The sequence below is a fragment of the Heterocephalus glaber genome, unplaced genomic scaffold, assembly GCF_053883595.1.
Source record: "Heterocephalus glaber isolate CG9 unplaced genomic scaffold, H.glaber_assembly_v1.0 deba00000676, whole genome shotgun sequence".
Classification (NCBI taxonomy): Eukaryota; Metazoa; Chordata; class Mammalia; order Rodentia; family Bathyergidae; genus Heterocephalus; species Heterocephalus glaber.
The window spans coordinates 1145321-1173267 of NW_028258156.1; the positions used below are offsets into that span (position 1 = coordinate 1145321).

At 41.8% G+C, this 27947-nt stretch overlaps 1 protein-coding gene across 8 annotated transcripts in view; it reads right to left on the bottom strand.

The window, feature by feature from the left end:
- Chn2 (chimerin 2) overlaps nt 1-27947 on the bottom strand; it is a 336463-nt gene that overhangs the window by 19467 nt on the left and 289049 nt on the right. For 7 of the 8 annotated variants that reach the window (XM_087206589.1, XM_087206591.1, XM_087206590.1 and 4 more), the window contains one exon: nt 16677-16754. In XM_087206589.1, the coding sequence (XP_087062715.1) occupies nt 16677-16754 (78 nt within the window). Of the gene's footprint in view, nt 1-16676; nt 17886-27947 lie in introns of those variants that run through there. The other variant, XM_013070277.3, reaches the window with a different exon arrangement.

The following is a 27947-nucleotide window of genomic DNA, read 5'->3' on the forward strand; positions in this document are numbered from 1 at the left end:
ACCAGCTTTTTTTTTTATTCTCTGAAGTTTATTGATTTTCAAGAATATCTTTTTAGAGAAAGGACATTTTTACAAACTTTAGTCACGAAAATACCCCAGACAGGAAGAATATACTTCAGACAGGAAGAATGTCTGTTCAAGACTATTATGCTGGGCATGGTCTGCCTGGAATTAAAACACACACACACACACACACACACACACACTCCAAACAAAAAAGATGACACTGCAGGAGATAAGGTACGTTTGACAAAGGGCCCAGGAATGATCATTTACTAAAAACAAGAGGAAGAAGAGTTGTCAAGAAAAAATCTCCAGTGCATGGTAAGCATCCCCTGACTTGGCCCTTTTTAAATGAACAGGATGTTATTTGTCTCACATCTGCTGAATCTGGAAAGCAGTATTCTCTAGTGGGTTTTATAATAAATATGTTTTGATGGGCCAGTGTAGACACCACCCAAATGCACAATCAGTTCGCCCCAGGACGTATTGTAAGAAAGTACTATTTATGATGTGTTGCCATTGAGAATTTTTGCTTTTTCTCATCAGTTTACATTAGGGATTCTCAACCTTGCCACTACTAACCTTTTGAGCCAGAAAATGTTTTGTTGTGTGTGTGGGAATGGGTGGCTGTCTTGTGTGCTGTAGGATGTTTTTTCAGTATCCCCGGCTCCTAGCCATTAGATGACAGGAGCACCCTCAGTGGGGATGAACCACAAATGTCTGCAACATTGCCAAATGTCCCCTCACTCCTGGAAGACAGGGTGCAGAAAGTAGTCTTGATTGAGAATCACTGGTATAGAATAAAACTATATTGTCTCATTTGGTCATTGTGATCATTTGTATTAAAAATGGGAACTTGATTCTTCTGCTTTATTTTGAAAAGAACTCTTTGGGTCAAAGGCAGTTCTTCCTTGGCTAATTTATGTGTATAGAAGAAGGGCCTGAAGATGTCAAAAGATACTTCCAGCTACATGCTGCTGCATTTGGGGATCTAGTTTAGCTCTTGCCCACAGTGGGGCAGGGTGCAGGTAGCTTGTCTTCACTTGCCCCAAAGGCCAAGAGCACAGTCAAGGCCTCCAGTTTTCCACTGAGTCTGTTCTGTAATTTATTGTATTTTCCACAATGATGTGCCATTTAACTCATTTCAGCAATTGGATTAAACTTCGGACTCCCCCTCTTAGAGGATGAGATGAAATACTGATTGGGAAGTGAACCTTTTCAGATACAACCAAACCTCAGAGGGGAATTCTTCTATCTGTAAGAGAGACCCTGTTCCCTCTGCAAGGCCTGCAGAGCAGGTGCTGTAGGAGAGCTGGGTGCTAGACAGGTTTTCCACAGCGGCACCATGGAGTCGTGCATCATCTACAACAACTACCCTAGTGCATTCAAAATAGGATTCAAGACATGATCCAAAGGTGAAGTTCAGGATAGGCTTAAAAGCCTTGTCTCATTTGACAAAGCTACTGATGACTGATGACAAACTCTTAAGCTCCCAGCGACAAGCTTCTTATCCTAGCTGTCATTTCTAGGAGACTGGAGACCTGGGATTCCCTGGCTAAGTCCTTACAGAGCTCCTCCATAAAGCACGCATCAAGCTGGCTTCAAGGCACAGAGTTCAGTAATTTACACCAGCAAATATCAAGGGGGAGATGCCCCAGATGCTGGTGAAGATGTATAGACAGATCCAATCAATTATACATTTAGAAAAAAAAACTTTTACATTGAAAAATAGGATTGGGTTTCCAAAATATTAATTGGCATGAAGCTTTTTCGGAATCCTCTCTTTGCATGAAGTGAGATATTCCTTTTCTATTTAATTTCCATTCAGGTTTATGAGATTATCAACACCAACAGTATTTTGACACATCCTTGCTCAAAGACTTTCTGAGCCTCCCCATTACCTCTGGCAAGGTTTGCCCACCTCAGTAGTACTGACATAAGGGTGGAATCTCTGCTGTGGGGCGGCCTTGGCTATTGTAGGATGTTTAGCTGCATCCCTGGCCTCTCCTGGCCACTAGTGATCCTAGGTGTGGGAATAAAAAAATGTCTGCAGACTGCCAAATGTTCCCTGGAGAGCAAAATCACCGGTGGAGAACCTCTCAGCAGAGGAAGAGTCATATTCTTACATCATCACTGTCTGGTACCTGGCACATAATCATCCCACAGTCCATCTCTGAAGAGTAAAGGAATGAATGGCTGAATAGCTTCTTTTTCTCAGAACCTTCAGAAGGATCCCACTAATATTTATAGGGATCACTGGCACTCACCCTCCAAAGGGCATATTTCTCTGGACTGAAAACACCTGAATCAGACATTTAATCACTTAGAATGGCCCACTTTGAATTATGTGTTTTTTGAACCAAAAAAAAAAAATGCCCCCACAAAAAACCAAAACCTTCATAGAATAAAAGCTAAGCACTTGTTATAGATGAGACCCTTAAGCAGCTGATTGACATTTGTGAAGTCACTTGGCCAAGCTGCCTCCTTGATGTGTGGCCTAAACCAGACGTCCCACCAGGATTTGCATCAAATTCCACTGTCTTCTACTGGGTTCTGCTGGTTTGTAAACAGTTTGTGAAGAGGGGGGTCCCAATATATACATACAGATAAACTGAGGAGGTAAAAGATAAGCTTTACATCAGGCCTGGCAGGCAAAGCAGACAATCCACATATGCAGATTCCTTCTCCAAAAATTGTTGCTGCACTTGTTTAAAATGCTTGCCATGAACATAATTCCTTTGGTTGAAAGTATCATGCTGTTAAGTCTCAGAATGACCCATCTGAGACAGAACTACTAGATCAATGAAGCTGCCATTTTCATGAACAAGCTCTTTTTGAATTAAGCATGCATTATTATGTGTTGGATATTAAATTTCCCCTAAAAGCTCATGTATTGAAGGCTTGGTCTCCAGCTGTTGGTGCAACTGGGGGTGGGTGGGGTAAAACCTTTAGGACTTGGGGGCTAGTTAGAGTAAGCAGGTTATTGGGGGTACTGTTGAGAGAGATCTTGGGATCCTTGTCCCTTCTTTCTTTCTGCTTCCTGGCCACCATGAGCTCTGCTCTGTCATGTGGTCTCCACCATGATGTTTTGCCTCACTACAGACCCAAACGCAATGGGGCCAAGTGACCATGGACTGAAACTCCTGAAACCATGAGCCAAAATGAACCGTTCTTTTTTTTAACATTGATTTTCTTAGGTATTTTGTGGCAGTGATAGAAAGCTGAATAATACATGTATTATCTGTGGAGCAATAATAAATCTTAGTGAATCGCAGAGACCTAACTGAGGTCACAGAACAACTTGCTGGGTTTTTTTTTTCAGAAATTAACTAATCTTTTAAATTGGGTATTATGTATACCTCATCAGCAGAAGGTAAACTTTGGCAGAAGGAAGTGGAGGAGAAGCTGGGATCTGAATATCAGGCTTTTCTAGTCTTAGGAGGGGGGCAATGAGGTAACTTAGCAGACAGGAGTAGCAGAAGCAAGAGAAAGAGCCAGAGGTTGAGGATGAGCAAGTTTGCCAGAGCCAAGCATCATTTGCTTCCTAGTTTTGTGGAACACTGGTCCCGGTTCCAAAATGGCACAATAGTGAAGGGTACACTTGATGAAAGACCACCCTGGAAGAAGAGGCTCCTTCTTAGATCCACATGGATGGCAAAAACCAAGTTTCACTGCAGAACGGCTGGGCTTACAGTAACCATGATTTATTTCAAAAAGAATACAGTGGCAAAAGGGGAAACTCTAATGTAAAGTGCAGGGAACCTCTTTAAGAAAGGAGAAAAAAATCAGAGCTTTTGTTCATACCCAGGCACCATCCAGCCCCAAGCATCCCAGGGTTTACAGGTGTGGGGTTCCTGGCCAGCATTACCTGTGGCCCAAGTCAGGCCACTCTGCATCTCTCCCTGAGAATTTGGAATTGGGATTTCATGGCTGGTATTGTAACATATGAGCCAGGTTATCGTCAGCCATATTCTGGAGACCACGGAGACTAAGAACTTTCAGTCCAGGGAGAGAATAAGAAAGCTGATGTGCAGATTGCACAGAAGAATGGAGTTGATCCAGAGGCAACAGCTGGAGAGAGCAGGAGGGAAAGAGAGAAAGGGATAGAGGGAAGATAATGAAGGGGGACAGAGAAAAAGAGAAGGAAAGAGAAAGAGAAAAATGAGGGCGGGAGACAGCCAAGGAGAGAGAGAAGGAGGGAAGGAGCAAGAAGAGAAATGGTAAGGATGGGAGGAAGAAATGAGAAAGAGGGAGGAGAGGAGGGAGTTCCTTTTCTTCCCTGCCTGAATAGTCCCTGGGGCTCTGTGAGCCCCAGGGTCCTATATAACAATGGCTTATTTAATTTCCAGGGTTTCTATTACTTGAAAATGGAGTTTATCATAATTATAGTGGTGGAACCAGGCTGTAATGGGACCTGGATTAAAACTGCCTCTTCATAGCAGCCTGGGGGCAGGAATCATCCTTTCTTTACAAAACCCTTACTCCAAGCAGATTTACTCCAGTCTTACTTGAGGCCCTTCTTTAATATTCAAGGGTATGCCTTTCCTTTGTATTGTTCCACCTAGACTCATTTCAGCCCAAACAGAAAATTCTGATTATTAAACAAAACAAAGCCTACAACTATTTGTGCCTGGGCCAAAGTGCAGGTTCAATACCCCATCATTCCTGCTGCCCAGGTGGACAGGAGCAGGATCAGAAGGGATAGGCAAGGGTGATGGGCAATTGTGAGCTGGACCAGGATGCAAATGGCATGATGGGTGGACACATTTTTATGAGGTCAAGAAGGAAGAGGAAAAGAGGCATACATGCAGGAAGCAAAACCAGCTTGTCCCAAAGCAAATAACCATGGCACTGATAAAAATGCAAAGGCCAATGACAAGCACAGAAATCATAAAGGAGACACAAAACTCCAACTGGTGGTGGGGATGCCATAGCCTAGACAGTATATTAGCAGTAACACTAGGGCAGACTCAGCTCCTGAGCTTCTAGTTCTGGCCCTCCAAAATGCTACGGGTGTGCAGGCATTTGAGGGGACACACTACAAGAGTACACATGATGGGGTGCACTACAGGGACAGGATGAGGCTGTGCTGCCCCTATCAGAAGAGTGGAGGATAAAGAAAGGCAAGTAGGCTGTGCACGCCCTACTGAGGTCCTGAGTCGCACAGAAGACGCCAAATCAGCCTGCTGCAGACAGGCAGGTCTGTGCACACCCTACTGAGGTCCTGAGTCACGCGGAAGACACTGAATCACACCGCTGCAGACAGGCAGCCACCTGATTCCACAATACAAAGACGCAGAGGACACCAGACCACCAGACCAAGGTACTGAGTCCCACTGTTCCTGGCACAGAGGTGGGGGCTTCTGAGCCATCGTCACACTGCTCCTGGTCCAGAGGAAGGGGCTTCCCAGTCACCATCCCTCCTGCTGCTCCCAGCCAAGAGGAAAGGGCTTTTGGGCCACCTTCCATCCCACTGTTCCTAGCCCAGAGGAAGGGGCTTATGGGCCACCATCCCTCCCACCACTCCTGGCCCAGAGGAAGGGGCTTCTGAGCCACCATCCCACTGCTCCAGGTCCAGAGGAAGGGGTTTCCCGGTCACCATCCCTCCGGCTGCTCCCAGACCACAGAAAAGGGCTTTGGGGTCACCATTCCTACTGCTGCTCGTGGCCCCTGTCCCACCTCACCCAACTCAGAGGAGGTAATCTGTGCAGGCGCTAACAGCCCCCCGCCCCAGTCGAAATGAGAAAACACATGAATAAGTCTCAAAACCAGACTTGCAGATCACCTACAGCAACCCCAAAGGGAAATGAGATGGAACACTCTGATACTCAACCACCTGGACCCACTCAACTGGCAACAAAAGGGGATCTGGAAAAAATGAAATCAGAAATAATTTCTCAGATAACAGGAGAAATTGTGCCCCTAGTGCAAGACATGATTAATAAATCTAGCGAGGAGCTCAGGAACATGATGGAATCCCAACATAAGAAACAAATGGAATCCATAAAACAGATGCAAATAGATTTCCAGGACATGAAAAACTCCACTGAAAGTCTACACAGCAGAATGAGCCAATGTGAGGACAGAATTTCAGATATAGAAGATAAGATTGCAATTAGTGACCAGGAAAAGAAAAATTGCTTCAAAATTATAAGGGAACATGAGAAATCAATCCAGCAGCTGCTAGGTGATGCAAAGAAGAATAACGTAAGACTGATTGGGCTCAATGAAGAAACAGGAGAGAGTGGAGATGACATAAAAAATCTCTTCACAGAAATAATGGCAGAAAACTTCCCAAGCAGGGGAAAAGAGCTTGACATACAGATAAGGGAGGCATATAGGACTCCAAACAGCCTTGATCAAAAAAACTCTACACATAGGCATATAATTGCTAAGATTCCAGAAAGACAACAGAAGAACAAAGTTCTCCAAGCAGTCAGAGAAAAGAAACAAATCACATACAAAGGAAAGCCCATCAGAATCACAGCAGACTTCTCAACACAAACTATCAAGGCAAGAAGAGCTTGGAGTGACATATTCCAAGCCCGAAAAGAAAACACCCTCCAACCCAGATTGATGTACCCTGCAAAACTATCTTTCAAAATGGATGGAGAAATAAGATACTTTCATGACAAAGAGCACCTTAGGAACTTCGTGAATACCAAACCAGCACTCCAAAGAATTTTACACAATATCCTAGGAACAGACATTGAGGATCACAACCCCAGGAAGCAAAGCAGAATGAACCCATCAGGCATGACAAGAAATTAAATGTAAAGGGGGAGAACCCAACAAAAAGAAAAAGTCATGGCAATGACAAGTCAATATGTTTCAGTTATAACCATCAATGTTAATGGTCTCAATTCACCAATCAAAAGAAATAGACTGGCAGAATGGGTCAAGAAGCAAAATCCAACAATATGCTGCATACAAGAAACACACTTCATTCAAAAGGAAACTCATAGACTGAAAGTTAAAGGGTGGAAAACAATACTCCATGCGACAGGAACCAAAAAAAAGCAAGAGTAGCTATCCTCTTTGTAGATCAAGTCGATTTCACACCAACACTGACTAAGAGAGATGAAGAAGGACATTACATCCTTGTAAAGGGAAGAATCCAAGAGGAAGAGATGACAATCATAAATATCTATGCACCAAACACTAGTGCACACAACTATGTAAAACAAATACTAACAGACATGAAAAGTCATATATGCACTAATACAATTATAGTGGGGGACTTCAACACCCCACTGTCACAAATAGATAGATCAACTAGACTAAAAATAAGTAAGGAAATACTAGAACTCAATCAAACTCTTGAACAAAGGAACTTAACAGATGTTTACAGAGTCTTCCACCCCACAAAATCAAAATACACATTCTTCTCAGCTGCACATGGGTCATTCTCAAAAACAGACCACATACTCACACATAGAACATGTTTAAGTAAGTTCAAAGGAATTGAAGTTATCCCCTGTACATTATCAGCCAATAGTGCGATGAAATTGGAGATCCATAGCAAAAGAAACTCAAAAAATTTCATAAACATGTGGAAATTGAACAACACACTTCTGAATAACCAATGGGTCACAGAGGAAATTAAAGAAGAAATCAGACAGTTCCTTCAATTAAATGACAATGACAGTACAACATATCGGAATCTATGGGACACAATGAAAGCTGTCTTACGAGGGAAATTCATAGCAGGGAATATGCATATTAGGAAAACAGAACGATCCCAATTAGACAACCTGATGCTGAATCTCAAGCTTCTAGAAAAAGAAGAGCAGCTCATACAAGGGAGGAAATTATAAAGATCAGAGGAGAAATCAATGCAATGGAGACTAAGAGAATGATACAAAAAAATCAATGAAGCCAAGAATTGGTTCTTTGAAAGAATCAACAAAATTGACAAACCTTTAGCCAACCTTGTCAGAAAAAGGAAAGAAAAGGCCCAAATCCATGCAATTAGGAATGAAAAGGGTGAAATGACAACAGATCCAGCAGAAATCCAGAGGATCATCAATACCTACTTCCAGAACCTATACGCCAATAAGATGGACAACACAGAAGAAATGGACAGATTCTTAGATACATATGAATTACCAAAGTTGAACGAAGAAGACCTAAAAATTCTGAACTACCCAATATCAACCAATGAAATTGAAAAGGTAATTAAAAACTTATCAACTAAGAAAAGCCCGGGCCCTGATGGCTTCACTGCTGAATTCTACAAGACATTTAGAGAGGAACTGCTGCCACTACTGTTTAAACTCTTCAATGAAATTGAAAGGGAAGCAATACTCCCAAATTCATTCCTGGAAGCAAGCATCACCTTGATCCCCAAAGCAGAGAAAGACCAAACTGAAAAAGAGAACTATAGGCCAATCTCACTAATGAACATAGATGCAAAAATTCTTAATAAGATACTGGCAAACAGAATGCAGAAGATCATCAAGAAGATCATACACCCTGATCAAGTGAGATTCATCCCAGGGATGCAAGGATGGTTCATCATACACAAATCAATCAGTGTAATGCACTATATCAATAGAGCCAAGGACAAAAACCATATGATTATCTCCATAGACGCAGAAAAAGCATTTGACAAAATCCAACATGCATTTATGATAAAAACACTAAAAAAAATTGGAATAGATGGTCTCTACCTCAAACTCATAGAAGCCATCTATGAAAAACCAACAGCCAATATCATACTAAATGGTCAAAAACTAAAATCCTTCACACTAAAATCAGGAACAAGACAAGGATGTCCACTATCACCACTCTTGTTCAATATAGTTCTGGAAACATTAGCCACGACAATTAGACAAGAGAAAGAAATAAAAGGAATAAAGATAGGTAATGAAGAAGTCAAATTGTCATTATTTGCAGATGACATGATACTCTATATAGAAGACCCCAAGAACGCCACCAAAAGTCTTCTAGACTTAATAACCAAATTCAGTCAAGTAGCTGGTTACAAGGGCAACACACAAAAATCAATAGCTTTCCTCTACACCAATGACAGACTCACTGAGAGAGAAATAGGGAAAATAATTCCTTTCACAATAGCATCCAAAAAACGGAAATACCTAGGAATCATCCTAACGAAAGAAATCAAAGACCTCTTCTCTGAAAACTATGGCACTCTGAAAAGAGAGATTGAAGATGATATCAGAAAATGGACAGACATCCCCTGCTCCTGGGTAGGAAGGATTAATATAGTGAAAATGGCCATACTTCCAAAACTGCTATATAGATTTAATGCAATTCCAATTGAGATCCCAGCAGCATACTTCATGGACCTTGAGAAAATAATCCAAAAATTCATTTGGAGCAAGAAGAGACCCAGAATAGCAAAAGAAATTCTAGGTAACAGAGACATGGCAGGGGGTATCACAATCTCCAATGTGCAACTCTACTACAAAGCTACTGTGATAAAAACAGCATGGTACTGGCAAAGAAACAGACTTGAGGACCAGTGGAACAAATTAGAAGATGCAGAAACAACACCAGACACACTCAGCCATCTCATCTTTGACAAAGGAGCCAAATACCCTCACTGGAGGAAAGATAGCCTCTTTAATAAATGGTGCTGGAAAAATTGGGCTTCAACTTGCCAAAGATTAAAACTAGATCTACATCTCTCACCATGCACTAAACTAAAATCAAAATGGATTAAAGATCTAAATATTAAAATAGAAACTCTGAACTAGTTGGAACAGAGGTTAGGTAGAACCCTTGAAGACATCGGTGTAGGAAAAGATTTTATGAACAAAACCTCAGTTGCCCATGAACTAGCACAAACAATCAACAAATGGGATCTCTTCTTATTTAAAAGCTTCTGCACAGCAAGAGAAACCACCAACAGTGTGAAGAGACAACCCACAATGTGGGAAAAAATCTTCACCTCCTCTTCCTCAGACAAAGGTCTACTATCTCGAATCTATAAAGAACTTAAAAAGATCAGACCTCCCAAATTTAAGGACCCAATCGAAAAATGGGCAGACATTTCTCTGAAATGAGCAGACATTTCTCAGATAAAGAAGTAGAAATAGCAAATAAATACATGAACAAATGTTCAACATCACTGGTCATTTGAGAGATGCAAATGAAAACAAAGCTGAGATTCCACTTCACTCCAGAAAGAATGGCTGCTATCATGAAATCAACCAATAAGAAATGCTGGCAGGGCTGTGGGGAAAGAGGAACCCTGCTGCACTGCTGGTGGGAGTGTAGACTGGTGCAACCACTGTGGAAATCAGTATGGAGATACCTCAAAGAACTAGGACTGGAAGTCCCATTTGACCCTGCTATTCCACTGCTGGGGATCTTCCCCAAAGAATTAAAAGAATCATACCACAATGATATATGTGCACCCATGTTCATAGCAGTGCAGTTTGTAATATCTAAAACTTGGAAACAGCCCAAATGCCCATCAACTGGAGACTGGATAAAGAAAATGTGGTTTTTTTATAAAATGGAGTACTACTCAGCCATAAAAAATGATAAATTGGAGACATTTATAGCTAAGTGGATGCACATTGAGGCGATTCTCTTAAGTGAAATAAATAGGACACACGTGTAAATACGGAATAGTTTCTCTGGTGTGAGAAACTGAAAGTGTAAATAAGGACTAAATGTATAATAGGTCATGTGAAATAGGAAGAAAAGGGGCAAAGGGGAAGGAAGTGGGAGGGCTAGGGGAAAGGATAGAAGGGAATGGGATTAATACGAGAAAATGGAAAACTAGGAACAAAATCTTTGTAAATAGGGAGGACTGGAGGGGCTGAAGGGAGGGCTGGGCAAGGGTGAAAAATAAGAACCAAGAGAGATTATGTAAAGGTGCAAATATCCAATGATGAATGTCATTATATTGTATACTTAAAATGTACTAATGATTAGAATGAATAATTGACAGTGTAAAATAGGAAGAAAAGGTCCAAAGGGGTAGGGGTAGTGGGAGGGGCAGGGGAAAGGAAAGAAGGGAAAGGAAAAATGCTGAGAAATGGAAAAAATGGAAATAAAGTCTTTGTAAATAGGGAAGGGTGGAGGGCATGAAGGGAGGGCTAGGAATGGGGAAAAAATAAGAACCAAGATGCATTATGTAAAGGTACAATTCCCAATGAGAAATGTAATTGTGTTGTATACCTACAACGTACCAATAAAAGAATTTAATACAAAAAAAAAAAAAAAAAAGAAAGGCAAGTAGGGGAACATTTTACTTATAGCCCAGTGGCAACATTTTGAGAGATACCACGCAGGCTGCCAAGACAACAGAAATAACCTGGGGCACATACCCGCCCCATAAGACACCGGGGAGCACTCATGACCAGTATTCCTAGCTAGATGGGGAGCTGAAGCTGGCCTAACATGTCTTAACAGGGTCTCTGTCTCAACAGAAGAGTCTGATGACCCTGGCAAGACCCACACACCTGGAAGGGAGCACAAGTGCACCAAATGCACAAGCTACACAAAAGAGCAAACTGGTGCAGGGAGTGAGGGGGCAGCTGGAAAATACAAGTGTAGGCAGACAGCGCCATGCAGCATCTGCTCACACACAGTCCAAATGTGGGACAGACAGCCTGTGGGAGCCAGGCTAGTTCTCCTCACCTGGGTCTGCAGCCAGACAGAAATCCCTGCCCTGGGGTGTTTCCCAAGGCCAGGAGAAGAAAGACTACTAGGAAACATGTGTGGGGAAAAGGGGTATGGCACAGAGACAGGACTCACAGGGTGAGTGGGGGCAGGCTGGTTTGCCCTGGGCCTTTAGAAATGTCCAGGCCTCTACTCTCCATCCTTATTCCATGTGGGAGGAGCGGGGATGTCTTGGAGCCTGGGGGAGGGAGAGAGTTGGGGAGGGGGAGGGATCTGGACACAGTGCAGACATGGGGGGCTGAGGGCCGCTGGTGGGCTCTGGTGAACCCATGCCTAACCTGGTCCCTCTCTCCCTGATGAACTGGGACTGGGGCCCTCTCTGCCCCTGGGTCTCTCCTCTACACTGCATTCACTCCTGGCTCATTTCAGACTCTGAGTCTTCTTAGGTGTGGTTTGTGACACCCAGCATGCTCTTTCTTTGCTTTGTATACCTCAAGTTTATTCATTTCCTTATCAGAGTGGGGCTCATTCCTATTCCCTCCCTAAACCTTCTGGTTCAGGGTAAAGACCTCCACCTGGTCTTAGCACCGGGGAGCTCTTCCTGTTGGAATTCTCATGGAAATGGATCTTCATGACTCCTGTTCCCTGTCTATATCCACAGGTAGCTTCCTGGCTGTGGCCAGCACACAGCCCTGCACTGAGAAGGACCACACTTGGCTAAATGCTCTGTTGTCACTGTCCTGAAATTCTCAGTAATATTTATCAAGGGATATTACATTTTTATTTTGCACTAGGACCCACTAGTGATGTAGCCAGTCTTGCCTAATCAAATATATTAATGAAAACTAAGAGCTATATCTTATGTTTGATTAAAACATATATTCTCTGAATATGAATCAACCAGAGCAAAGAGGTACTTTTGATTTACGTCTAAATATGGAAGGTTATCAGGTATTTTAAAGATTTTTGATGCCCTTACCATACTTCTCTTCATGAAAAAATGCTTAGGAAAGATTAGGGACCAGGAATGAGTAAATTTCATCACTTTCTGTCACAGCAATGAAGCAGTAATAAGAAAAATAAACAAAAAACCTTTTCTTCAAGTCCCAGGCCATGTCTGGACCAAGGGATTGACACTTAATAGCAATTAGATTATAACTAAGACCTTTTTCGGGGGGGTGGGCATGAAAAACCTTTAATAAAGCAATGAACTTTAACTCACAGCTCTGAGGATGCATCCTTTGAATTGAAGCTAGATATCCTTCTGATTGAAGGCTCCTGAAACTATCTAACCAGTCCTAGTCATGGGTTGAACTATATCCCCCCAGGTAAAAGTACACTCAAATCCTAACCCCTGGCCTCTATTAATATGGCCTTATAGAAATAGGTTCTTTGAGGGTACAATGAAAATGAGGTTACCTTGGAGTAGGCTAGACCCTGAATCTAATGACTAGTGAGTGATCCTGTAACTTGTAGGTGGCTTGTGTCAGACCTAGACAGACACAGGGAGAAGAAAATGACATGAAGATGGAGGCAAGAAACTGCAGGATGTTGTCTGCCCACAGTATAAGCCAGAGGGACTCTAAGGACTGCCAGTCGTCCCCAGAAGGTGGGAAAGAGACATGGGAGAACTGTAGAACCTTTAGAAGGAACTAACACAGCCCACACCTCGACTTCACATGTCTAGCCTCAAAAACTGTGAGAAAATAAAGTTTTATTTTTTAAGCCACCAAGTTTGTGATCATTCATTATGACAGGAAATTAATAGTCTTCATATATATAATTTTTTTTAAATTAGGGAAAGTGAGAGACACAACATATGAATAATAAAATAATAATAGATGTTAACATCAAATGAATACTTACTATAAGGTGGCATAGATCAAGATAAGTAATTTACAGGTGTCTTTAAACCTCATGGTACTCCCATTTTGCAGATGAGGAAACTGAGGCTGAAAGAGCTCACATTTTTTCTAAAGACCATGTCATGGTCAAGAGTGCTAAGCCAGCTACAGCAATCTCATCGTGAGCTTAAGGTGGGCAGGAATGACAGACAATCAGATTGCTGGGGCTGTGGGGTTTGCTGGCCCAGAGATTTTCTAGAACTTAGCCACAGATATTATTGGGGTAGTCCATTAAAAGAGACGATTTCATCTTCAGGAGAGTGCCTCTTTCAGCCAGCTAGGAAATAGAGCTGCCACTGTAAAAGGAGTTGAAGAGTGGAGTGTTTTTTCTCTTGACAATTTTCATTTTAGAGTGCAGCCTGCTAATTTCACCATTCTTTAATAAATACTTCATCATGGGTGCCTAGTACATGTAAGTAACCCTAAAAAATTCAGGCCTAAAATGAGCAAAACTTGCATCAGTGTAATACAATGTTCTAAAAGGACTACACATAATTATTGCAGGAAATGAGGCATAATTGCAATATGGTTTCAAAAGCTTTTGTTCTGGCTCAATTCTGGCCTTTCCTAGATGTGCTTGTTTGAAAAGACGCACGGTAGATATGGACTGCACTTATGAGCAACAGCTGGGATGTTTCAAAAAGGACAAGGCACAAATTCCTAACTTGTACAGTGCTGGGAGTTTCTGTTCACTCCTCTGGATGAGGTTCTTGGGTAGAAAAAGGAAGAACTTTTATTGGGGGAACAGACCTGACTGAGGCAAAAAATCTTGTCATGGGGTGAGGCATCAGGCTCTCCTGGCAGATTTGAATCTCAGGCAGGAATGTGGATGGGAGCCAGTATAAAAATATAAGCATTCATTATTTGAACACTTACTGTATGGCAGGATATAATATCCTCAAATAACAATCTAAATACAAATCAAGAAAGTTCCAGAATAAAAACTATTAGAGACTAACAAATAAGCTAATGTAAAATTAAGATATATTCAAGCAAATGGTAGGGTCTCTGTATGAGAATACTTCCTTTGGTTAGTGGCTTGTTACTAAAATTCCACTGCTGTAATTATAGCATGGACCTGCTTTTAGAATATTCTTCCAAACCCCATACAAAGTTTCCACTTTCAGTTTGTTGACGATGAAGAAAAAGTAAAAAGACTAGGGTTGGAAGGGGCCAGGAATGACAAAGGAAATGCCTCCTCTGGTCCCAGCCACTCATTCTTAAGGACAGTGACACGGACAGTACCATTCAAAGCCACAAGCCACTAGAGGATCTGCCAAGTTTCAAAGATGCCTATTTAAAACACAGAGAGACACGCTCCTGTCTGGCTTATGTGCCCTCTCTTGAACAGCATGTCTAGTTTGGGCCCTTTCATCTCCCAATAGCGGTAAGTTAGAAGTAGCCACACTGAATAGATTCTGAGTTTTTAAGTCAAATTTAAAAAGCTGCTTTTGCTTTTCAGTGACAAATATATACTACACCACAGTAGCAAAAGCACTATTTAAGAAATAAGGTCCAACTATCTTTTTGTTTTAAAATGCCTTAAGAATAATTTCCCGTTCAGAGATCTAAGAGGAGAAGGATTGACAATGATTTTGAAGTTATCAATGAACTAAATATGCATGTGTGTTTTTAACATCAGCTCAGACACAGAATGTAGACGGAGAAGCTATTCCATGCAAATATTATGGTAGGACATAATTCCACTTATATCTTAAAGGAGAATTAATTGGAATTTTCCAAAGGAAGGAAAAGGATTTACAAGTCCAAGAAGATCCACCCTCTCATCCATGTTAGTGCATCCACAGGAAGCAAAAAATCAGGGATTTCTGCCAAAAGTCAGAAAAACACTTTCTTAAGGTAAAAAGGTTAACGACGGTTGAAATACAAAACAGGAAGAAAAAATCCAAAGACTTTATATACTCCAAATTAGGCCTGTCACAATTCAGTGATGGGAGAAGTACCAAGAGACTTGGCGTGAAAGAGGACCTATATAATGCAGTTCTTTACCCTAATGCTAAATATATAGGCCTGAATATTTCCATCCCTCAGTTCAATGACAGCATGCAAGTGCCTGAACCCCTTGCTTTCTAAAAACAGAGGCAGGGAAACAGACTAAACTAACACAAATATATATTTAATTGATGCACATTTATTCTTATGAAGGCAGTTAGGAACAGAAGAAAACTGGTTTCCCTTTTTGCCTCTGACCAAAGATTACCTAACTCCAAGAGTCATTCGGGCTATTGGCCCTAATGGAAATCAGAGCTTAAAAAGGAAAGTAATTCACATTCTTTTCTCCCTGGATCCTTTAATTCTAACTTCTTCAAGTGCCAAATCATCAGCCCCTTTGCTGGGGTAAGTCTCTCACTCTAGTTTGTCTCATCCTCCCTCAGCAGCTTCCTAAGCTAGGTAATTAGGCATCAGAGTCCCCTCCAAGCCCGTCTTGGACATCATGGTAGAGCAAAGGAAGCAGGCCATAATTTTCTGACAAAAAGTCAGATCTGCAAGTGCTGGTCTAAAACGGAGATAGCAGTCTTTCCCATTTGTAAATGCACATGGGAAAATCCACTTAACCTCCTACCAGGTCGCCCTATCTTTTGTTTGGTCTGGAGAGGAGCATCCAGCTTGGCTAGGCTTTGAGAGTGCCCTGTACCCAGAGCACACACAAAAGGCACTGGATGGTAGCTCTTGTCCTTATTTGCTTTCACAGCTGTCTACACAGAAATGAAGGGAGTTAGCATTGCTGAAAACAAAAGACAAAACACAAAACCTGAAACAGGCAACTGTTCTCACTCACCCAGAAACAGCAATACTCTTTCATTGCTATTCTGAGTGGAAAAGTACTGCTGTGCTTTCACTGGGGCTTCTGCAAATGCCACAGATTGGGCATGCTCTGTTTTCCTTTCATTGGACATGGGAAGATGAAGAGGAAATGGGCCTAATTCTCCAGAATTAAGGCAATATACACATAGGTGTTTCTGGGCACAAGGATCAAGCAAAATGCCTTCTAAGGACTCCATTTTGATTAGATACAAAGGTACAGTGTTAAGCACAAAAACAAAGGAATTTGCAGGCTCCTGTCTTTACCACCAGAGACCAGATGGAAAGCATTCACAATACCTCCCCACCTGCCCTGGTATGGCAGAAGAAAGGACATAGGCTTACCTTGAAGTTGTGTGTCTTCTCATAGTTGAAGTGGTTGTCGTTGTGTGTAAGGGCAGCCCTTCGAACCAAGGAGGAGATCTGTGAACAGGCAAAGAGTTTGAGAGGAGGCCAAAGCAAGCTGCTTTTGACTCCCACCTTCACCCCTAAGGCCACAGCCAGGAGCTCTTGGCGTTTCCTGCCTTGCTTAGACTTCCGAACCACAGCACACTTTTTCTCATTTTCCAGCCACAGTTCCTGGGAGAACATAGTGCCTGGTCTCAGCTCTCTCTAGTTTCCCCTTCGGAGTCTGGGAAGCTCCCTGCTGTCAGGGTTTTCGAAGCGCGGCTAATGTTAGGCAGCAGATTTGAGGCAGCTGCGTCCTGTCTGCAGAGGCCCCAACATGTGACCTGGAAGGGCCGGTTTGAGTGATGGAGGGGGCTCTGCTGCTGAATAAGGACGGGCCTGTTTTGTGCTATTTCTTAAGGCTGGCGTGTGCCTGAAACAATAGCACACATTCATGTGCGCAGCAAGCCCCAGGAGCTGTATCCAGTCAGTCACTCAGGATCAGGGAGGCAGGGGCAGCTGGCTTTATTCTTCTTGCCCTGGCACATAGCAAAGGAGAGACTGCTCCTGCTTACTAGTACATTACACACACACACACACACACACACACACACACACACACACACACACACACACCACCTCTGATGTTCAAACTCTGAGGCTGTATCCAATTATGCTGGGTCTCTGAACCCCATCCTGGGCTGAACTCCAGCAGATTAAGCCTTTAAACCCCAATGATTGTTTAATCTTACAGGGATAAAGCCTCATCTCTTTTTTCAAATCTGCCCCAGCACTTGAAAGCTTCATCTTTATTCTTATGCATGCATTAAATTGGAACAGGCTGGGCACTAACTGGGGTATCAAAGAAGTGTACAACATCTCAGCTTGGAGTTTTACAGTCAAAGTTACAAAGTGAGAGGCAGGATGTCTTGCTCTAGAATACCTCCCTGTTTCTTCTCTCCCTTTCCTTCTACCCCCACTAAACCCACATAGCCAAGACATTCCTTAACGAAACCACAAACATCACCATTTTTAAAAATAAAATATCTTTGATGCTCATTCTGTCATTACCCAGCCTATCTAAATGTCCTTTTTGCTCTTAAGAGTATCTCACACTTGATGGCCTTCTGTGGGACCACAGTTTCTGGTCCCAAGTCCCTCCATTAATAAAAGAGGGGAAGTCACAATGTCTTGGGAGTACTCCTGTTAGGCTGCTGAACTTTAGTGCAGCTGATACCAGACAGTAACATCAATACTGTAGGAGCTACAAAGCAAGAAGAACATAGATGGCAGGACCATTATGGAGATGAACAGTCTGTAAATTTCATCCTGTCCCCTACTGAGACATAGCCTCACATCTCACCAAAGCCCTTCCAAGGAGCTTTGTGGACAGTAATAAAAAATCAACACTTTTCTCATATAACTCTCTACTTGTGTATTCTACCATCATTTCATCTCATTTCAGAAATCCATTCTCTTATTTCATCTTGTGACCTTTAATACGAACAGCCATGTTTTACAGTGTGCATAATAACTTTAGCTATGGCAGATGGTACTCAGAATATATTTAATGTTTATACTTATTTAATCTCCAGTACATAGGTATGAAAAGCAAGATTTTAATCCCCATTTTATAGATGAGGAGAGTGAGGCACTGAGAGGTACAATACTTTGGCTGAGGACATGCAGCTAGTTTAAACTGCAGAACCAGGTCTAGGATACAAAGCATCTATATCCAGAGCCTGCAATTCTAAACTTGTGCCCTATGTCTAAGTACAGTGATAGGCTGCCACATCATGCCACCATGTGCTGCCATGTGCATTATCTGAAACGCTGGTTAGATAGCCCCACAATAATGCAGACCCTCATCACCACTCTAGTCCACCTTGCACACATATGTGGGATGATTCCTAATCCAAACACCCTTCCCCATCTGCTCAGCAAATGGCTGTTGTTCTCTGTTACTTAAATATGTTCTGGCATTGCAGGTTTTCAAGAGCTAGTTGCAGTACACCTAGCTCATACTATTTCCCTATACAAATCAAATAAAATCTCTTTTCTGACATACTCACCTTCTCACCTTAGTAGCTTGCTCTGTTCTTTAAGATATTATCATCATTTTGGCATGTCTACATCTTCACCAACATTCACATTCTAATTCATATGTCCAAAAAGACTTTTCCAAACTCCCCACTGGAGGTAAGCTGTCCTATGAAATCTGATGATGTTTTATCCACATTTCTCTGGTTGTATTTATCACTATCTTGTATTATAGTGATGATCTTACTCCCATGTCATACTGAAGATGTATCGTGACATACATATGACTAACTTGCCCTTGTTTCCCCCTACAAGAGGGTCAAGATTCCTTGCCATAGAAGGCATTGAATAAATATAAGGTAGTGGAAAGCACTTGCTCTGGAGGAAGAGCTCTGGACGAAGGCGGGCAGAGACATCTGCATGGCACAGGGTCTCCCACTTGACCCTGTGATCACCCCTTTTGGTACCTCTGCTTCCAAGGACCTGAACCTCCAGAAAGCTGCCCTCCCCATGGGTTCCACCAGATTCCTTCGCCCTCCTTTGCACTGTCCAATCTAGGACAGCTGTCACTCCTAGGGATCAAGCAGAGGCATGGCATACCTCAGAAAGTCTTCCAGTGCCTGGCTTAAAGGTAAAAAGATGGAGCTGAGGAATAAGGATCCTTTACCAAACCTTCACTCTTAGCAAACCAAGAGATACCCTTCGATAGCCAGCCAGCCATGTTGGGTAAGAACAAATGCTGTGATCTGAACTAGGTCAATTACATGAATATTCTCTTTCAGAATCTGATTAACTTTTTAAATAAAAAGTGAGCAAAAAGGTTCTCCTTCTCATTTTGGTATTTGGGTGAGTACAAGGAGATTTCATATTTTCTATTATTGGGTCTTTATTGAGAACAAGTGATTTTTTTAATTTGTGACAGTGATTTCTTTTTCAGATATTTATTCAATAGAATCTATGCAAACACAAGACACATTTAGACATGAGCAAGAAACACACATTGTTCCCTCAAGGATCTTTTTACAGGGGACTGTAAGTATTAGTATTGGCACAAGCCTGATTGTGAGTAGTGTAGCTGACCTCAGGTCACCCTCTTATTAAAGGAAAATGATTACAAAAATCTCTTGATAAAAATCTCCCTCTTATAGATTGTACTCACACAGAGCTCTTCTTCATCTAAGCCCCTGGAGGACAGCTCCTCAGTCCCCTTTACATCTTCCACAATGTCAAATATAGCATTCTCTACACACAGTAGACCCTGAACACTTTTGCTGACAGTCTTTTTCCAATAGAAATTTCCATCTGACCTATTTTATCTATACATTCAAGAAATGAAGCACTTTTCTCTACACATTCTGTTTAAACCAGGGATTCTCCCTGGAAATGCTGACGTTTTGGTCAGGATAATTTTATTGGGGTAGAGGCCTGTCTTGTGTATGGTAAGATATTTGGGAGCATCCTTGGGCCCTTCACTAGATGACAGCAGCACACACCCAATTGTGATCACTGGCAATAAGGCATTTTACAGATTTTGACTCATTTAGGATGTGTAAGGCTACAGTGGGCACTGTCACAATGGCCTCCATCTTCCAGGTTAGGAAATGGGAACTGAGAGTTTAAGAAACTTCTCCAAGGCTGTGGCCACTGGTAACTGGTAGAATGCAGGCAAAACTAACAAGGTCTGTGCATCACCCCACACTCCAGAACAAGTTTCTTTAATTTTTTCTTGTGGTAAAATACATTTAACATAAAATTCACCATTTTAAAATATATAACCCAGTAGCACTTAATACATTGCACAATGTTCTAGAACCATGACCACTATCTAGTTCCAGAATATTTCACAACCTTCAAATGAACCCTCAGTTACCCATCAGGTGTCACTGCCCAATCCCTTTTCCTCCTAGCTCTTGGTAACCACCAATGTGCCTTCTGGCTGTATAAATTTGTCTACTCTTAGTGTTTCATATAAAAAGAACCACATGCTATATGGTTTTTCTGTCTGGTTTCTTTACTTTGCATAATGTTGCTAAGGTTCTTTTATGTTGTAGCATGGATATGCCACATTTTGTTGTTCCATTCATCAGTTGATAGACATTTAGATTGTTTTCATGCTTTGGCAACTGTGATTGGTGTTACTAAGAACACTCTTGTATAAGTTTTACTTGAGCACTTGTTTTCAATTCCTTTGGGTATACGGTAAACCAGTGGTGGCAAACCTATAGCACGCGTGCCACAGCCGGCTATTTATTATCACTGAAAGCTCTGAAAGGTTTGCTATGGCTGCACTAAACCTATACTTTTAACCACCTTCTAAACTGTCACTCATCCCAACAGTGTCCACATGGGAACATCTCTGGCAGCTAAGTGTCACAATTACTCTCCTCCCCATTGTTAGCTGCTAACTATAGCAGGGTGGGGTTCCCTAGGCTGATTTTTACAGAAAAGACTTGTGCTCACTCCTGCCTACCATGCAAACAAATACTGCTAAAGATACTATGGCAAGTAGGTGGGGCCATAAATCAACGGTGAAAGAAGCTTGCACTTCCCTTACCTTTTTGTTTCTTCTTCTTATAAAGAAGAGTTGGATTTTATTTTCTAAGGCCTCTCAGGACCCTGGATCTAGGAGGGAATCAGCTAACAAGATGGGTGTGAAAGTTTGTCAAATGAAGACAAGGAGGAAAGGATGGGCAAGTAGGCAAGAAGACACTGGAAAATGGAGCTCTGGGGGTGCCTGTGGACATGTAGGATGTCCAAGAGAAAGGGGCAGCAGAAGAAGGAGGAATGCCCTCCCCTGCTCTGACTGTAATGACCCAGCATCTCAAGGCCAGAGGGGATCTTAGACCTTCATGCCTTTCTCCACCTGGACTCTGGTAGGCCCTCTTCTCCAGCAGCGGCCACTGTCTGCCTCGCTGGTACCAGTTCTAGATAAGATGAGTTACCACAGTGCACACTCCTTCCATAGACTCCCAGTACATCCCAGTGCTGCATTTAAGGAGAGCCAACTCATATGTCATTGTCAATCCCTGGACAGTCTCCCACTATTCCAATCCCAACATTTGTGCTCCTGGGCCCTTTATGGTTCTCCACCTTGAGTCTCAATTGGGGGTGTTGTCAGCCCAAGCAGTATCCACTATACAATGGCCATCTACACTGCAGGCTGCTGTGCCTCCTGGCAGTATATAAAATAGAAATCAACATTTCCCAGGCTGGTGAGGATGTCATGAGAAGAGCTCTTCAGGTCCTGCTGATGTTTGTGAGAATTTGTACATGTGTTCGCTGGAGGGGAATGGGGTCAGGGGTAGAGAGTGGCAATGAATCAAAAAATTCAAAAGTTGATGTGCACTGAGCCAAGGATTCTAATTCTAGGATGCTCTTAGGCAGATATTAACACATGTATCTATATATGGAGAGATAATCAAGACAATAATATCCAAAAAAGAGAAAAAGCCAAAATACTAAATATAAGGGAAAGATTAAGTAAATTATGGTATAAACACAGTGAAATATGATGTGGACATTAACCAAAATGATTAAAATAACATTCAATGATGAAAGGATGTACCCCTGACATCATGTTAGGTGACAAAGAAAGAGGCTGCTAAACCATACGTAGTCTGTTCCCAGTTTTGGGTAGTTGCACACAGACTGTATCAGAAGAAAACACACTGAAATATCTCCCACATACCAAACTGCTGAAGATAAGCAACAGTTATCTCTGGGTGGAGAAGTTTTTATTGATCTTCATTTCCTTTTATATTATTTTCTGTATTTTTGGAGTTTCCTCCAGTGATTATGTTCTAGATCCATTATATGGAATGATTTCATCAAATACACTATAAACACTTCATTATGCACATATGACAAAGTCTTACTAACTTGAGTATTCTTTGAGCTCATTTAACCCCACCTTTTCTGTTCACAGTGAAGAGACCTAGGGTCAGAAGAGTTTCATGATTTACCCCTCATCACAGAGCTACTGAACAGCTAGACTAAGAAGCAGATCCAGAGCCAGGTCCCTGCCTGAAAGGCTGTACGGCTGTGCTTCTCATACTTGGGCAGCTTTGGAGTCCCTGGGAGCTCAGTAAACTGCTGCTGTGTGGAGCCCCAGTGCTCCTGGTTCAATCTGTGGGAGAGAGGAGAACCTGCATCTCCAACAAGTTTCCAGGTGATGCTGAGGCTGCTGGGGTGACACTTGGAGAACCTCATTTTATTCTTTCCACTGAACCTATGGTTCAAAACCTTGCCTGATAATTAGACTCATTTGGGCAGTAACACCCCCCCCCCCCAAACCAATATGCTCAAGCTCCACTTCAGACCAATTTAATCCAAATTTCTGGGAATGGGGTCCAGGGTTTAAAAATCCTCCAGAGGATTTCAATGTACTCCTAGAAATAAGCATCATTGCACACGTCCCAAGTGCTGCAATTCAGAGGAATTGGCAGAAACAAAAGCATGAACATGACAAATGCTACTGAACAAATTCTCCCTTTTCCAGAGCACCAATGAGTCTTCAAACCCAAAATGTTATCATGTTTCTATTCATCCCTCTCTCCACATCATGCCACTTAAAATCGTAACAAATTCTTAAGATAAAGATGAAAGCCATTCAACGACCAGCAAGGCTCCTGTCGTCCTGGCCCTGCCACCTTTACAGCCTCACCTCCCACCACTTCCCTGCTGTCACCTTGAGAATTTATAACCACACACCTTTCAGTCAGAATTTAAAATTATGAGCTAGGACTCCCATTAGCCTGCTGGCTTTATGAGATCAGGACTTTGTATGCTTTTCCTCACAATTAAAACCCACTGCCATGCATGGGACCTGACACCAAGTAGGTGCCTGCTCAACTTAATGAATGAATGAATGAATATCCACAGCTACTAAACATCTGGAGGTCAAGGACCACTACAGGGGCTTCTAACCATCATTGTCTATTTATGTAGTAGTACATTTACTCCAGGCAGACTCTGATACTCAGTCCAGAAGCTGTGTGCCTTGGAGTTGCCTCTGGACTAGCTGTCAGGTTTCTCGGGTGACCAGAGGAAGCCCTGGAGACTGGAGGAGCCTACATCTAGGTCAGCCCCAGGGTCACAGGCCCTCAGGGACAAGGCCAGGTTTGGAGCTAGAATAATACTAAAAGCAACTGGGTATATTTGTAATATACCTATTTGTAGCCTAATATATATATATATATATATATATACACATATATAATTACTCCTATGTAATATATAATAATATATAGTATTACTCCTATGATATATATATATTACTTTCTCCTATGAGGGAGGTAGAGCAGGTGTCATTCTTCTCATTTCACCAATGAGAAAACTGAGCTGCTCTCAGGATGGCCTGGGAGAATTGGATCTCCTGACACCCTTTCCCTGGAAGTCCCAGGCACCCAGTGTAGTTGATTACAAGACGCATCCCTCCTTTCTGACACTAGAGGACTTTTTACAAACTGCCAAAACTTAAAAAAATTTTAAAATGACCTGTACATCTACTAACCCCATCTCCAGTGACTAGCATGAAGCCAACACTCAGGAAAGTTTTGTTGCCTGAAAAATAAACATAACCAGTTTTTAGCAGCCCTTCTATTTTCCTTACCCCCCAAATGACTTTGATTTATAAAAAGTTAGCATGCTCTCTTTTCTTCTTTAGACCACCACTTCAATTTGTACACACAGGTCTGAGGTGCTAGGGTTGGGTGATGATTGTATAATATTTCCCCAGTGCTACAAAACATTAGATATGGCCCAGATCCAAAGGCATTTGGCAAAGGTCTGCAGTCATTCATCCAGGATAGTGGTGAGAAATCTGTTCTTTCTCTTTGTTTTCATTCTCTGTGGGTCATACTTATATACTTTTTATGGCTGGGGAAGGAGTATGCTGATTGTGTGCTTACTATGTGTTATTTCACGTGTGTGTGTGTGTATATGTGTGAGTGTAAATAGAGTCTGCCAAAAAAATGTATACACGCTTCAGGAAAAGAAAAGTGATAAATGTCTGAAAGCTAATGGCCACCACTGTGAGCACCTCTTATAACTGTAGAGGCCAGAAGTAACTTGTATAAATCTCATGATGTCTCAATAAATTTAGTATTAAAATATTTATACAAGTTTTTCTTTTCCTGAGGAGTGTACATTTTTTGGATCTCTCTCTGCTCTCTGTCTCTGTCTCTATGTCTCTATCACTGTCTGTCTGTCTGTCTGTCTCTATCCATCTATCTATCTGAAGGTCTTCTATGTAGATATCTAAAGGACTTATGGATAAACACACAGGAGTTTTCCATTCTTGTTTTTGGTGTGATATTCTATATCTGGTTCTCTATTTCTGCTAGAAAGTGAAAAAGAAAACTAGAAATACTAAGTAAAATAAGCCCAAAATGCTGAATGGTAATCAATGGTTTTCTTCTATCAACACTATTAAACAGCCTGTGCACTGAATACTTTTTCCTACTGCGAAATAAGTCTTTCTTATTCATCCTAAAAACCGCCCTGGGAGTGTCTGCTATTTCCTTTGCTGTGGTTTCCAGGCCTGAAAGAGGAGGAAGACAACAAAGACATATGACTAAACTACAAACTCATTCCCATGACTGCTGAAGAAAGGAGAAAGTCCAGGGTGGGCGCCTGCCTTCCTCCTCACCACTGTGCTGGTTAAAGCTGTGCAATACTGATTTTGTTCAAGTCCATAAACATCAGGTGTCAACGGCAGTCTTAGCTCACATCTGAAACTCCTGCTGACCCCCAGACTTGCTGTGTTCTGGTCACAGGCAGAGAGGTGTCTCTGATGGCACAACATGCCCAGGTGCTGCCCAGATTGTTCTCCAGGGACAGATGGCCACCCTCAATATGAGGGACACAAAAGCATCAAGGAACGGTCCCACCACCCATCCTAGAACTTGCTTCAATTCATGCAAAACAGTCATCATTCCGCCAAAATTGAAGGGCCCATGGTCTCTAAAATGGACCAATGTGTCCTGTATATAGAAGCGGATATATAATCTGATGTTTCTGAAGGACCCTAGTTAGCAAGACAGACTCCATGTTGCTGCTTGACCCACCTGCCTGCCCTTTAGATGAACTCAGAAGGAGGAAGCTTAGAAACCTCCTCCCCTTAGAAAGTCTCTTTAGAAATAACAATTAATCAACTATTGTTTTACAAATGTTCTAACAGCAGGACGTTCTGCTTCTGTACCTTTTGCTTGCTTTACTAGTTCTATCCCATAGGAGGGCCTCAAAACTGTTGGCCTCAAAGGTGTATAAAACATGTTTGTCTCCCCCCAGTTGGGGCTCGAGTCTGATGCTCGTCTCGGGGTCCCGGCCGGTAATAAACTCCTGTGTGGGTTTAATATTGGTCTCTGGTTGGTTCTTTCTCGCTGGGTCTAACAGTTTCCAGGGTCCATTGATAATACAACTTATAATTGCTTTCTCGGTCATATAATTTCTTCAGCTGTTTTACTGACATCAACAAATTTGGCTTGTGTCTCTCACAGACTGATTAGATATAGAAACACATTCAACATCATAGACAAAATATTACAGTGCCTCAGGTATTTCACACATTTAAACATGTAGTTATTGTTTTTTGCTTTTTGTTGCTTTGTTATGATGTGCAGTTGTTGTGTAAACAAAACCAAAAAGTTTTACATCAGAGTGTATATATTTTCCTTAAATGAGAACTTAAAAAAAAATCTTAAATTTCTTAAATGCTGAACTTAAGAGTATGACAGAGTTATCTCTAATAGAACAAAACAATTGTCAAATCAGGATGCTTAAAAGTGCTTTACAACACTTTGGGTAAATTTTAATAAAACTAAGATTCAAATAAACCATGTAAAATTTAAGGAAGAAGCAACTATTAACCAAGACCTCAGCTGTTGTTTCCCTTTCCCCTATGTCATTCTCTTTTTATATTTTATATTCAACTCCTTTCCTTTATGTTTCCATTCTTGTCACATGACTCTCCACTTCTGGCCAAAGGAGTAAGTGCCCCAAATGACTGATGGAATTTATTACAAAAGTCAAGACACTCAATTTCTCATTTATGACACCTTACTTTATAGCAGAACTCAGGGGTATTTCTCCAGTGCTTACTCATTCCATTGTTACTGAGTTGGTTAAGCCCGAGAAATCTCTGTTGGAGACCACATGTTTGTCAGATTGCATTTTCTTGTCACCCTACAACATGGCAATGTAGAGTTTCACTACAGAATCCACCAAACAGGGCCTCACTTACTGTCTCCCTGCTCTGTGGTCAGCAGTTGGAGTAAGGTGTACCTTTGTCTAAAGACAAAAGATCAAATTAACCAAATATTTTCTGTACATGAACAGTCCCAGGTTGTAGATGATAGAGATACCTATTAAACAGTTTTTAGAAATTTCACAACTAAAAATATCTCAAATTCCCTACTGTGCTTTGTACAGTGAACAATTTGCCACATAAAATAGCCCCTGACGCCATTCACAGCTGTGCAGCTGACACTGCCCAAGATAGATCCTGGGGAGATTTAAGAACTTCATATTCTGAACTATGGATGCCTGTGCATTCCAAATAAAATGACAAGTTTATTTCTGGGTTGGGTTCCTGAGTGAGTGGTGACTGGGATTTTCAAACTCTACAATCGACCTCAAATGTGTGTGTTGGGAAGCCCAGCTTCACACTAAATCAATGGCCCTCTTGTCCCTTCCCAGATGAAATGTTAGAGTACTTGTGAGGATGTGCTCCTCCTGCTGCACTGCCTGCTCTGGGAGGAGGGAGGGTCATGCTAATGTGAAGTGTGACTTCCAGGGAAAGACACTTCAGGTCACAGTTTGACCTTAGTTCTTTTTGGTTGCAATAAAATACTTAGATATCTTCCTTCCTTCTTTCCTCTCTTCCCTCTTTTTTTCTTTTTGGTACTGGGGATCAAACTCGGGACCTTGCGCTTTCGAGACAGGCGCCAGAACCACTGAGCTAAATCCCTGGCCCCCTCCCCTTTGCTCTTTCAGCAAATATTTATGGAGCATCTGAGCATTTATTATTTATCAGGCACCATGGTAGGCCAGTGTGGTAGAGCAGTGAACAAGTGAGAAAATATCTGTCCTCTTGGAGGGTAGATGAGAAATAAAACTAACACACATATATAATTTTAGAGAATAATATGTGCTCTGCAGAAACACAAAGGAAGAACACAAAGAATGATG